This window comes from Nestor notabilis, unplaced genomic scaffold, assembly GCF_000696875.1.
Source record: "Nestor notabilis isolate BGI_N333 unplaced genomic scaffold, ASM69687v1 scaffold13699, whole genome shotgun sequence".
Lineage (NCBI taxonomy): Eukaryota > Metazoa > Chordata > Aves > Psittaciformes > Psittacidae > Nestor > Nestor notabilis.
This window is the reverse complement of record NW_009943326.1, coordinates 1-13,684: the sequence shown is the minus strand read 5'-3', so window position 1 is coordinate 13,684 and position 13,684 is coordinate 1. Positions and strand designations below refer to the sequence as shown.

General features: G+C 37.4%; 1 protein-coding gene across 1 annotated transcript; it reads right to left on the bottom strand.

Moving 5' to 3' along the window:
• Positions 1-2,355: 2,355 nt before the first annotated feature.
• LOC104411454 (pyruvate dehydrogenase protein X component-like) lies at positions 2,356-13,632 on the bottom strand. The gene is made up of 5 exons (XM_010021874.1): positions 13,596-13,632; positions 12,385-12,443; positions 7,678-7,836; positions 4,051-4,115; positions 2,356-2,793 (listed from the first exon to the last, which is right to left on the bottom strand). The coding sequence occupies exons 1-5, from the start codon at positions 13,630-13,632 to the stop codon at positions 2,529-2,531; spliced, it is 585 nt and encodes a 194-aa protein (XP_010020176.1). The 3' UTR covers positions 2,356-2,528.
• Positions 13,633-13,684: the final 52 nt, after the last annotated feature.

Below are 13,684 nucleotides of genomic sequence, written 5' to 3'. Positions count from 1 at the left end.
TCAGATTTTAAACTAGCTTACAAATTCTCTTGGGCAGAGCTGATTTAGGTATGAAAACAATGTGAGCTTCTTGTACATCATTAAGGACAACATGTAAATTACTATGGTTTTGTTGGGGTTTTGTTTGTTTTTTCCTTCAAAGTAATATGGGATTGACAAATGACTTTGGAAAAATTCATGGTAAACCACCTAAAATTGCAAATTAATCTTCAGAAGCCAATCTTGAATATACCTTATCAGTGAAAAGCTCCTCAAAATACAGAATGGATATGTCCATTATTGCACAGTAAGCTAGATATGGTAATTTTTTTTTTTCCCTACTGTAGATTAACAGTTAATGAAATTAATTATATCAAGACAAGCCAAAGAAGCGATCTCACTTAGTAAAAACTCTCAACTCAGTATTAACTAAAGGTTTTCATCTTGCAGTTTGCTTTTTAATTAAGGCAGCACCTAAACAAACAAGTCCTCCAAATCTTAAAAACAAAAAAGCATTTGCACAAACTAGAAGACAAACCCCTAGATTTCTACTCACAATTTATATTCTCACCAGGTCCTGTAAATGCAGCTACTTTATTACAGACACAAAGAACATGTGATTCCATATTTATTTACAAGAAAAGAAACCAATCTACTTCTGTTAATTTAAACTTGAGGCCACTGCACTTAAACCTCTGAGTTACAATTAAATACACATTGATGATGGAATGCTTTCTACTTACATCTTTATTCTATCCGTGCAAAGAACAGCATTAATCAGCAAATATTCAGTGTGCAAAATCTGGCCTTCCATAACAGAACCTCTATGAGATTAAGAGATCACAGCTGTTTTTTCATCACAATACTGCTGGCACAATTAACTTGGGTTTTAAGTTTACCACAGTATATCACAGAGCACCTGAAAAAGAATTTTATGTATTTTGCAGTATTGAAGAAGATATCTGAATTGGGGCAAATTCTAAACTTTAAAAAATGTAACTGTCTCCAAATTAAGTCAAATAAAACCTTTTACTAAATGTTGGTTCCATCAAAACTGAAAATCAATGACGCAGAGATTCGATCCTTTCTGTAGAATGCATTTATTCAGACAAGTTTATTCTCTACTCCACACCTCTGCAAGGCATTAGATTATGCAATCATATTAAAATACTGGGAAAAATAGATGCTCCTACAGTGCAAATGAGTTCTAATGAGCTCTAATTATATGAAGTTGTGGATGTCACTAGATCACTCAATATTTTGAGATATTTATTTTTCATCTATGATCTAACTTCATCTTTCTCAGAATTTTCTGTTATTTCTTTTCCCCATTCATCTCCATAGTCATCTTGCTTCTTCAATGCAGCTTACAGTGAAGGAGAAGATAAAGAATAGTTAAATCTAAATGAAATTAAATTAAAACTTTTTTGGTTTGCAATGTCTTTCCTCTTACGCAGGAAGCCATTGAAATATCTGACAGAAATCTTATAAACCTTATTTCAGTATAATTTCTATGGCACAAAATGCCAGAAAAGTCTTGTGAAGACTGATAAGCTTTCTACTGCAGCAATATAATTTAGCTATTCATTTCTATCTCAGTATTGACCAGGACTTATAGCAGCACTTTGCTCAATTACGATTCTTGTTTGCCTCATTCTAAATGCTAGCTATGTCACCCTTAAAGAAAGAAGCACCCCATCTCAGTAGAGGAAAGATTCCACCTGCAGATCTGCATCCAGCTCTGAAGCCCTCAATATAAGACAGGCATGGACCTCTTGGAGCAGGTCCAGAAGGTGGCTACAAAAATCATCAGGCAGATAGAACACCTCTCCTATAAAGAATCTCTGAAGGAGTCTGGGTTGTTCAGCCTGGAGAAAAGAAGGCTTCAGGGAGACTTTATTATGGTCTTTCAATACTTAACGGGAGGTTTTAAGATGGGGACAAACTTTTTAACAAGGCCTATAGCAATAGGACAAGGGGTAATGCTTTTAAACTACAAGAGGGTAGATTCAGACTACATATTAGGAAGGAGTTTCTTACACTGGGGACAGTGAGGCACTGGAACAGGTTCTCCGGAGAGATGATAGATGTCCCATCTCTGGAAACATTCAAGGTCAGGTTTGGACAGGTTTGCTCTGAGCAACCTGATCCACTTGAAGATGGCCCTGCTCATTGCAGGGGCGTTGGACTAGGTGACCTTTAAAGGTTACTTCCAATCCACACTATTCTATGGTTCCCTTTTTAAATTTCATAAAGTTTTATTGAATTTTCCTTTACAGACAAGACGGACTTTTCTATACCAACATGTGACATTAGTACTAAGTGTTTAAAGAAAAGTAGTATGTTTGGCTTTTAGCTTTACAGTATAAAGCCTGGTCATTTCAAAAGACTAAAAGCATGAACATTAATAGTTTTTCACAGTAATTCAATAAATTAAATATTTTAATTGTCCTTCTCACAGTAACTATTTACTCCTCAATATAGAAAAACAACCCCAAGTACATAAGAGGTTTCTATGTTGTCAAAACAAGAAGAAATCTCCACCAAGTTTAACACAAGGCAAGTCGTATTGGATTCTCTATGTTGGCTTTCAAAGTCTCCAGAAACTTTGAAGCCAGTTCATCATCTACCACCCGACCATCGCTTGAAAGAGTCACTGTCACGAGTTGGTGCTGCTCGAGTTTCTCATTTCCTTCTTCATCTTCCACAAGTTTGAGCTCTGCTCTTGCTCGGCCCACAGCGAGGATGCAGGCCTGAGGAGGGTTTATGACCGCAGTGAAATCACTGATGCCAAACATGCCCAGATTAGAGATGCTAAATGAAAGAGAAAAGGGTTACCGGTAATGTCAGAAATTACATAACACCTAGAAGAAATTATCTATATTCAGTGACTACTATGACCTAATTCTCTCCCAAGGCCAAGCCCATTAACTTTAGAATAGATCTAAACTGGATATCAGTTGGGCACATTTACACTCTCAAGGGTTTGGGATTTTTGCAATTACAACCAATGCACCTTTACAAAAGTCCAATTTCTTTACAGGAATATTTGCTTGCATTGCATGTACTAAAGCAGAAAGTAGGGCAGGAAATTGGTATTGCCAAAGAAACTTTGCCTATCTATGTTTCAAGCCAAACGCCTTTTAGTTTAACCTCACAACTTTGAAGTTTCAATGGCTGCTGACAGGTCAGTAGTTCCCAGGATCCTCCTTTCCACCTTCTCTAAAAAGGGGCTGCAATGTTTCCCTTTTTCCAGCCACCAGGGACTTCATCTGACTGCCATGACTCTTCAAATATCATGGCCAGTGCCTTGGCAACTACATCAGCCAATTCCCTCAGGACTCCGAGATGGATCTCATCAGGTCCCATAAAGTTATGGATGTTCAGGTTCCTCAGGTGGTTACTACCCTCATCTTCTCTTTGCATTTGTTTCTTCCAATGTCACTGCCCACAACTGGAAGGATACAAGAAAAAAATAACCTGTGCTCCATATTCCCTTACCAATCATCCTAAGGCCCCGAGGTCTCTCTGATTGCCCCTGGACTATGCATTGCAGCTTTACCACCAACAACATGGAAAAGCACTAATGGGTAATAGCTCAAGGGCCGTAGAGGCTAGAAAGTTTCCTAGTGGTGTCCTTAACCCAGGAGCCAGGGAGGCAGCAAACTTACCAAAGGGGAGGGTCGGTCTGGCATACTGGACCCTCCATTGCCCTCAAAAGTGGGGGGGAGAGAGAAAAACCAAAACCCAAACATACAACAACAAAAAAACCCCAAAACAAACCACAACAAAACCAATGATCTTCTGCAACTGGGAAGAATTAAGTCCAAAAATAAGAGGCAGATCAGTCTCAGTACAAAAAACGTTAATTTCACACCAGGCTCAGATGAAATAAACTTGTAACAAGATTCTTGTTTCTCCCTGATACAGGACACTTGGCCCTAGGTTTGGCTCTCAGAATCATCACATGGAAGAAGATTTTAAAAAGCAACACATTAACACAGTGGAATAGCTGAGGATAAAACAGTTCTGAATCCACAGTGCATGTATTAAATGCTGCTAGAGTTTTACCTGAAAGATCCTCCCTGGTATTCTTCTGGTAACAGTTTTCCATCTCTTGCTTTCTTTGCTAAAGCCTAAGGAAAATGGAAGAAGTGAAAGAAAAGGAGAGAAGAAAGAAATTAAAGTGCTGTAACAGACTAATTCTTTTTACTTCAGTAACGCGTTATAATGACCATACAGCCGTTAAAAAGTCATCTGCTTTTGGATTTAGGGAAGTACCTTAGCAACACGGTTGTACTGGAATGCCTTGGCAAAGAGATGAGGACAGAAAGTTTCATTTTCCCAACAATACTCGCTGTGCAATAAAAGCTGTTCCCTCACCTTAAAAACCTTGTTCCATTTTTTACAATGGAACCATCATTCTCCCTGGTGTTTTTAGATGACGAAAATATCTAGCAAAATACTGATGAGACAAATTCAGAGTACTCTAAACATATTTGTTTAAACAAACTGCCATGTACCACTTCAGAACTTTCTAGCAGATTGAAAGAATGTATTTTTTCCACCTAAGCATTCAACTACCTTAAGGACTACCCTGTGACTATTTTCTTTGTGATGCTTTTCTACTTCTAAATATAACAGAAGAAGCTGTCTGCAAATGTTTTGTTCAAAATACAGGCAAGAAGTTCAAGCTATGTTCCAAGGGAAGATCACAGAGAAAAAGAGTCTTATCCCCAGCTAGGATCTTTCTAGCTCAGAGGTCTCCTTAGATTGAAGCAGTGGGATTCAGGATGAATAATTCTTACAGTAGGAAGAAAGGACTGGGTGGACCTCAAGAGAAATGGCACTCCTTGGTCGACCAAGAAGCAATTATTCAGCCACCAACCTGTTCCTCACACCCAACCATGAGTACCCAGCTGAAAAACCTGGCAATGTGTCACGTAACTTCTCCATTAGAAGCAACCTTTTCAAAATCAGGAACTGTTCAACTGATGGCAGAGACTGAAATGGGAATATATACAGGACAAAAGATCTGTCCTGTTCATACAGAACATATTTAGTGGTTTCAGCTTGTCTCATTTATTCTGCAGGTGGAAAAGCACATGGAAAATGTCACATCGTGACAATTGCAACATTATGACATTTTAAGATAAAAATAATGGTTTCCAAGAGCATACTCAGGGAAACAGTCTCAGATTTGCTTTGGAAAACGGATAAAAGCAACACGGTCTGCCTAAATTTTCCTTCTTCTGGTAAAAATAATTAAACTAATGACAGTTTCCAATAATTTACTCATGTTAGTGCAATGCTGGTGGAAGTGAACAAAACCCCAAAAAGATCTACTTTACCACAACATGAAAAAAGTGATATATCACATTTGTGAAACTTTCTTGGAGAAGATTATTCCATGAATCCCCTTGTTTTCTAGGAATTTTCCACTCCCTTTTTAGGGATTCTGCTACTGTTTTGTAGGATTTTCCCCAGGTTCTTTCTAGGAATTGACATTTTTTTTCCCCACCCCTTTTTTTGTTCTTTTAATTCCTAGACTGCTTTCCAGGAGTTGCCCATTCTGCTTCCCAGGGATCTTCTACATGTGTTCTATGAATATTCCATCCACCATTCAATTCAATCTACCAAAAGGTAATTGCTATGAAACTTCACCCCTGCCTTTAAGGACCAGAGTCAAGAAGGGGAATATATGACTGAATTTACTTCTTTATGTTTGCATGTGTGTGGAGGTAGAGTCATTACAAGATAAACTTCCTCACAGATAATAACAGTGACACATTAGCTATAGTTGTGACACGGATTAATCCCCTTTGATGTTGTAGTATACCTCTCTTGGTCGTGATAAATAACTGTCTTCCCAGTATACATTTCTAAACATCTCTCAGGCAAGGGTTCTGAAAGGCCACAGCAGCTGAATGACTGTAGTGACTTCAGCTTGGAAATAAACACCAAGAAGTTTAAGAGAATCTCATTCAAATTAATTGCCCACTAAACAATTCAAGCTTATACCAAGCTTTACAAAACTTATGAACTTAAATTATTATAATGAATTTAAAAGTTAAAAGCATACACTGAATTTTATTTCAGGCTTTTATCCATCTCTGAATGATTAGTGAACTAGGTTCAATATGAGCATAATGCATATGTGCAATTGTGTTATTTGAATGAGGAAAACATGGTGCTAGGACGCACATGACCTATAAAGAAGTTAAAATTAACATGCAGTAGAAGGGGACATATAAGCAGCCTACACAAAGAAAGTGCCTGCCAAACTGCAGACAGACTGGTAGAGAAGCAGCTGCACTTTCAGTCTGTACCTTCCACGTGTGTACGTCAGATACGTATTTAATTCAGTAACTCAGTGAAGAAGCTGAAAAGCAAAATTATGCTGGTATGGACACCTACAATCTATGTGACCCACTGACTTTCACATGGAGTAGTGTGCCCTGTTACACACATTCCATTTGAAATGAAAGGGGAATGCTTCCTTCATTGAGGACCTATTAAACATAATGCAAATGTACATTCCTATCATGGAAACAGCAGGACACTGTAATTGATGGTAAAGAAAGGTTTGTAATACTGCATCCCAGTATCACAGCTACTGGGGATGATAATGAACTTCCCATATGTGATATACTTCACTTCCCATAATGTTTTTCTTCCTGTCCTTCGATGACTAATCACAGAATAATGTAACAATCTCAGCTGACCTTCTTTGTCTGGCTGTTATATTAGCTAAAGCATTTGCTTTCACAACACTCTCAACATAAAGCAAGCGATATGGACTGGGAAAATCTTAAAAACATACAATTTGAAATGCTTTGTGGCATGATGCACCTTCTGCAATACTTCGTTGGTTGTTCCCTTCTGCCAACACAGAATGTCATGATTTCTGTAGTTTTTGGTAAAAGACAAATACTTACAAAGTGCACCTTGTGCCTAGTTTTGGAACAGTTTTATACCCTAGCATCTACTTCCACTGCATTCCTCAGATACTGTAGGCCTTTGATTAGCACTCATTAAAAGACAAAAACAAACAAACAAACAAACAAAAACCCTGGTGTTGGGGCATTTCATCATTCATTATATTTTTGTCTGCACAGGATATGTCTGTGGCTGGCAACAACTGCCACAGATTCAAGTCACACTAACTGGTACCTGATCTATGCAAAATGCTGTTCATTAGTCTGAGGAGTTTACTATTATTTATCCAGTGACATTCTCAACTGAACTGCATATTGAAAATGTGCATATTGAAAACGTGCCATAATGGAACTGCATAGAGGGTAACAAAAGCAGCTACAAGCAAATTTCTGGGAAAGGAAGAGGGGAAAAACCCCTCCCAAATAAACCAAGTATCGGTAATACTAAAGAAATTAACATTACCTAGTTTTCTCATGAGGAATAAAGAAATACAATTACATTAAATGGCAGAAGTCTGTTCAAGTTTATTTTTCAGTTTAGTCAGCATCCTAATAAATAACATGATGGCTAAGTTATTGTTCATTAAAAATTAACAGAGTTGCAAAAATAATAATTTTTAAGTGTAAGGTATGTTGAAGCTGTTTTACATCCATTCTGCCTTTGTTCTTACTGATGTGTATCTGGGTCATGCTACATTTTCTGCTACAAAAAATTCTGCAACTACTATATTCCTCAGCCTACAGTACATTTAAGACCTACCTTTGCAGAGGCAGCAATTTCCTTTATTCCTTTGGCAGCAACATCTTTTATGATTGGCGTAATGAGACCTCGGTCTGTTGCCACAGCAATAGATATGTCAATGGATTGCAGCTGCCTGCAGGCTTCTCCATCCCAGCTTGCGTTCACATCTGGCATTTGCTAGAAGAGAGACAATAAAAAAAAGATAGCTGTTCAAAAAAATAAAATAAAATAGTGCAATCAATTATCAAGAAAAAAGGAAAATCCTTTAAGACATATAGTTACATACAGGCATTTACCAAATTAATTACTGCATCACAGACTGTTGTCTGTAAACGAAGGCAAAAGAACAGGTTACATCTGTCATCAGGACTGCTACAAGCAAGACAGAAAATAAATCACTGTGAGGGTCTTAGAGTAGCTGTACATGATTAGGTTGAATCATATCATATTTAAACTTACTCTGTCAAAAAGGAAGAATGTATGCTCCAGAAACTGAAAATAGCAGGGCAGTCAGAAGGTTTTTTGGTGCTGCTGGAAAAAATTAACAAAAGCCTACAAAATCCTTCAGGAGTTACTGATACCACCTCACAGATGCCCAGCATGCAAAGCTACAGCAGTGTCATTTCTCCCCCTAAATAAATCACAGGATATTGACTTAAAAAAAAAAATAAACAGACACCCTACTACACCCACACATTTTTATTTCCACTCATGTCCCAAGTAGGACTTCTAACGAAGGAAGCTATGAATAGAATATGCTGCAGGTACACTCGTTGTTATTCGGACAATGTTCTCCTAAAATGCATCACATCTTTTTGTGTGTGTGGACTCAAATAGGGGACTGTAGTGACAGGACAAGGGGGAATGGCTTTAAACTGAAAGAGGGGAGATTCAGATTAGATATTAGGAAGAAGTTCTTCCCTGTGAGAGTGCTGAGGCACTGACACAGGTTGCCCAGAGAAGCTGTGGCTGCCCCATCCCTGGCGGTGTTCAAGGCCAGGCTGAATGGAGCTTGGAACAACCTGGTCTTGCGGAAGGTGTCCCTGCCCATGACAGGAGGGTTGGAACTAATGAATCCCCTCCCAACCCCATAAATCTACAATTTATCTATCTAAATTAACTCAATTCCTAGAAGCAGCAGTGTAATGGTACTCTCAGTTTCTATTATAGAATGGTTTGGGTTGGAAAGGACCTTAAGATTATAGTTCCAACTCCCTCCCATGGGCAGGGACAGCTCACCCTAGGCCATATTGCCTGAGGCTTTGTTCAGCCTGGCCTTCCAACTATTTTTCAACACCAGAATGTATATTATGGGGAAAAAAAAAAATAAATCAACAAACAGAAAACGAATGGGTAGTACTCCGCAAGTTAAACAGAAACTTTAGGCAAGTCCCACAGTACACAGTTGTAAAATGCCTTTAAGTGGGTGTTGTGCAAGTGTGACTCTTCCTATAAGGTATCCAAAAGAGATGGTAAGGACAAGGAATTTTTCCTATCAATTTCAATACCATTCAAATAATTTTAATTTTTATGTAAATCAGACAGTATTATTTCTCCCATCATTTCAGCAATGAAAGACCGAGGACAGCTGCTGTAGTGGCTGCCATTACTAAGCCTAACTATTTATGGCCATCAGCCTGGAAGCTTTCATTCCTTCTTCCTCTATCCTTACTTCTCCCTCTCCTTCCAGAAAGCCAGAACTGTTCTAATAGGCTATCACCTGGTGCCCACTGGCACGTTCACAAACCTGTGGCTGTCAAATGGTGAGACCAAGCTGAAAAATAGAATTCATAATTGGACTTGTGATCCTAAGAATTGTGGAGAATAAACTTTACATGTTAAAGAACCCATACAAGTAGCATCTTGAGGTGTTTGCCAACCAATCATACACTGTCAAACCAGTCGCTACCAGTTCATTAAAGCTAGAAGAATGTCTTGCATTGTTCAGAAAGAAAATATTAACAACATAAGATTTGAACAGTGCCCAGAAAAGAGTCATAAAACTGCCTTGAATTTAAACTTCCAAATGTATTCACACCACCAAATTTTGGGAGGGGAGGAGCAGGTGGAAGTAGATTTTCTTTTTTAAACTAGTAGGCCACATACTCTCCTGAAACACTGACAGGAAGTAGTCGAGACATCAGCTTGATCCTTAACTTATTTCCTGGTATACTAAGTTAAATCTGTTTGGGTTACTTGTTTGTTTGTTCATTTGGTTTGGGGTTCTTTTATTATTTTAAAAGTCAAACATAATGCTAGCATAGATTTGTAACAAAGCAACAGGATTGGACAGGGTAGCTTAATGATTACTTCTATAAAAACACAATATTCATGTCCCATAAAAAAACCCAACCAAACAAAAATCCCAGAAAGCAAAACACCTCAATTTCTTCTAACTCAAGAAACAAGAACTCCAGCTTCTAAGAATCCGACTTGGGCACCAACTTAAGTACAACCAAAGATGCACTGATTTTACAAAGCTATATGCATTAAAATTTACTAGGCTTGTCTACTGAATTTCCATTAAAAGTGACACAGTACAGATTACTTTCAAAAAAGTTTTCAGCATAGAACTATCTAACCCTTAAGTTCAAGATTCAAATTCTGTACTATGTCAATGGAAAATACTAGGCAAAATAGTACAAATCTAATCACGGACTAAACATTTTTATTTGTATATCAGAAAGAGAAGTCATATTTACAGAATTCATTGGTTAGGTCACTTTGTGATGGCAGATAAGGAAATCTTGTTTTAAATAATGGTAATGAACAATATGCATAATGCCCATGTATGCTCAAAGTACTGTCAAGCAGCCTTAACAGTTAAATGGACTGGAAGCTCCTCATCTCTTGTTTCAGGCAGCAAATTGAAAGAAACCACAAGTAACCAAAAAAAAACCCCTTTAATTATATAAGCAGAAGTAATGACAAGTACATCAAAAGCTTGCATCCTGTAAACTAGGATTATATCCCTTTATCTTCCTTTACCTGGCTTTATTTACGTAGAATACAAAAACCACAAAACCTAATCTTTCATTCATATTTCCCTGTGTCCTGTTCCTTCCACCTGCTCTGTGGTGCAGAGATTTGTGATGAATTTTTGGATGTTACCATTTCCTCACATTAAGGTCTCATTAGGTCACAAAAAGAAGTTCCTTGCTGTGTTCACATCTAACAAATGCACAGCAAGTTTAGCTCCTCCTGTTCCTGGTACAGAATAACTTGCAAAGTTTTTTCCAGCCTATACAAAGCCCAGAATTTCTCTCAGGCATTTGCTTATGAAACTGCCTAGAATCCTGCCTATTTTCTATCAAAATCTGTATTTCTTGCAATTACATATTAATATTTAGATTATGTTTGGCTAGAAATTTCTCGGGTCTGTTCCAGTGCAGTGTTCAATAAATTCCATACATCCATGGGAATAATTCCCCAACTGAAATGTAGCTTCAGCTTTTGGACATTTAAAATAATCCTCTCAATCCCTTTCTGATGATACCATATTGTTGTGATGTTGTGCAACTAGTCTTGTCTGTTTGTAGCTGCTGCTCAAACGATGCAATAGCATCAGAAAAATTTAGCTTTTCTAGGCATTTACCGTAGAGCTAGAAGGTGTGATCACTGTGCAATCAAGAAGGCATAGGCAACAAATCCACGGCACTACCAAATTGCTTCAAAATTTGCATTCATTCACACAGAAGTGATGACAAGGGCAAACTCCATAGGATATTTTAATGATCAAGCCTGCGTCCCCTTTAATTATCTTTTTACACGACGAAGATTGTTGCAGCTGTTAGTGATCACTCTAAGACACTTATTTCCTCCTAAACCTTAAAAATACTGGCCTTCAGGCTGGTCAGAGCTCCCACCTATGACTTATTCTAAAATTAAGTGCAAACTGAATTTAAATCAAAACCACTCCACATCTGAACCAAAACTACCACAGTTCTTTCTTTTAAGAAGTCTGAAAATAAAATTAATTTCACATTATGTTTTCCAAGTGATTATATTTGAGACACTATGGACTAAAAGGAGACACTTCCAAAGCATGGGAGTACTCTTAAAGAAGGATCTCTGAAGCCTTTCAGTTTTAAAAAACTAAGTAGCACAGAGAGTGTATTCCAAGCAGAGCAATCAACACAAATTGGGAAGTAATGTATGCAGCTCTACCCAGAGAACATGCAAATAGACAGTAAAACCTCTGTAGCTTGGGATGGAGTAAGTAGACACTTATGAAATTTAAAGTTGTAACTTCAGGATGTATTGCAATCATTTAACTTTTACATTGACAAAGGCAACGATGGCAATCCTGAATGAGCAGAAGATTGGTTGCCTGAAGAATTGTTAATTCAAAGCAGAGCTCGCTGAATGTGCCATCAGTATACATCTGAGGTAATACACAGACTGCTGTAAGACCTGGATAAAAATTTGTTCAAAACTGTAAGAGAAAATAAAATGCAACAGCAAAGAATAGAAGACTTATCTTGCCAATTGCTTTAGTCTGCTGACAAAGCATCTGCCATTACCTGCAGTAAGTGCATCTTTATTCTCATTTTTATGGCACAGACAGTGTAGAAAGTTTTACCTGGAGAGCTTAAAAAAACCTGACAATAACTGATAAAGAATTACAAGCTTTGCTATGATCATATTGTTGGCTCACAAAATACTTCTCGTCTCCTTGGCAGTTTACTATAAAACATTTTTTTTTAAAGTCAATTATTCACTTACCTTCAGAGTAACTGCAGTTGCTTTGATAATAAAATCATTTACAGATACTTTAATGTCGTCTGCAAAAAGAAAAAAAAAGAAAATGATCATTTGCATGAAGAAAAGACAAACTACAATTATAAAAGCAAGAAAACTTTTCTCTCCCTCGCGGCAAAAGGAGTATCATCAAGGAAAAGTCTCCTGAGCAGAGACTAGCTGTAACTAGAAGGTCAAAAGAGCTGCAAACTTGAGTATTATTACTCATTCTTATAAGTAGCAGCCCATGTGTGTTTTATGCTTTACATATTTACTGCCTATGTAGAAATTTATTGTAGGATCTAAATATATAGAGAAAATACTGGAGACTACTATTCTTTATGTAATGTGATGCATTAACTGGAGTAATTGCAGAGATCAGCTTTTATTCAGCTGCAAGTCAGAAGAAAGTTATTGTCCAGTAACCTCTGGAGCCTTATAATGTAAGAATTAGCAGGGTGAAGGCATCTGTCAATCCTTAAAATGGGTTAACAATATATTCTAAAGCAGGCTACAAAATAATACAAGTGGTAAAGTTTTAAATTAAAAGCAGAGCTACACACAAAAAGGCAGCATCAGCTAGAAGCAGATAAAGTAACCTTGAGAGGACTGGATTTTTTTATGTGGGCCTAAGAAATATTGTGTAACACTTCAGACATGAGTTTTCTTTCCCCAAAAGCTTGGGAGAGAGGAAGGACGGTAACAATGGCTATATTTGCTTTGCATTATTTTATTCCAAGTTTTACGAGGCCCAAAGCACTAACTAAAATCAGACCACCAGCAGAAGTGAAGATTATAGATACAATGCAGAACATGGCACAGTTGCTATAAGATTATCCTGAAGATACATATTTGCACAATATCAAACGTATCATTGTCACAATAAAAGTGCTACATTCCTCTGCTATCATCATCACTGCTGTCAGCTGAAGAGATAAAGAAGTAAAGATACTTCATTTTTGAGTCTGATTTATGGCACGTAATACCCATACCTTTAGAAATGCTTTTGTAGAGGGAAATTTAGAGATCATTAAGTGAAATCATCTTAGTGATCATAAATTTGGAGGAATGAACCAAGTACCCACTTACCACATAACTGACCTGCAATCTATATCTGAGAGTGCTAGAATTCAAATGTAACATAATAGAACTTGCAAGTACTATGTTGCATTGACAGAATTTCACATTAGACAAACCTGCCTCTTGGTCATCAAATGTATCTTGGTGTTTCATATTCCGATTTCTATATTAGAATCATAGAATGGTTAGGGTTGGAGAAGACCTT

Excerpts from the sequence above, each read along its gene's own strand:
- LOC104411454 (XM_010021874.1), bottom strand. The coding sequence starts at position 13,632 with ATGAAACACCAAGATACATTTGATGACCAAGAGGCAG. Across the intron at positions 7,837-12,384 it reads CAACTGCAGTTACTCTGAAG|CAAATGCCAGATGTGAACGC; the intron begins GTAAGTGAATAA and ends TCTCTCTTCTAG. Across the intron at positions 2,794-4,050 it reads TACCAGGGAGGATCTTTCAG|CATCTCTAATCTGGGCATGT; the intron begins GTAAAACTCTAG and ends TCTTTCATTTAG.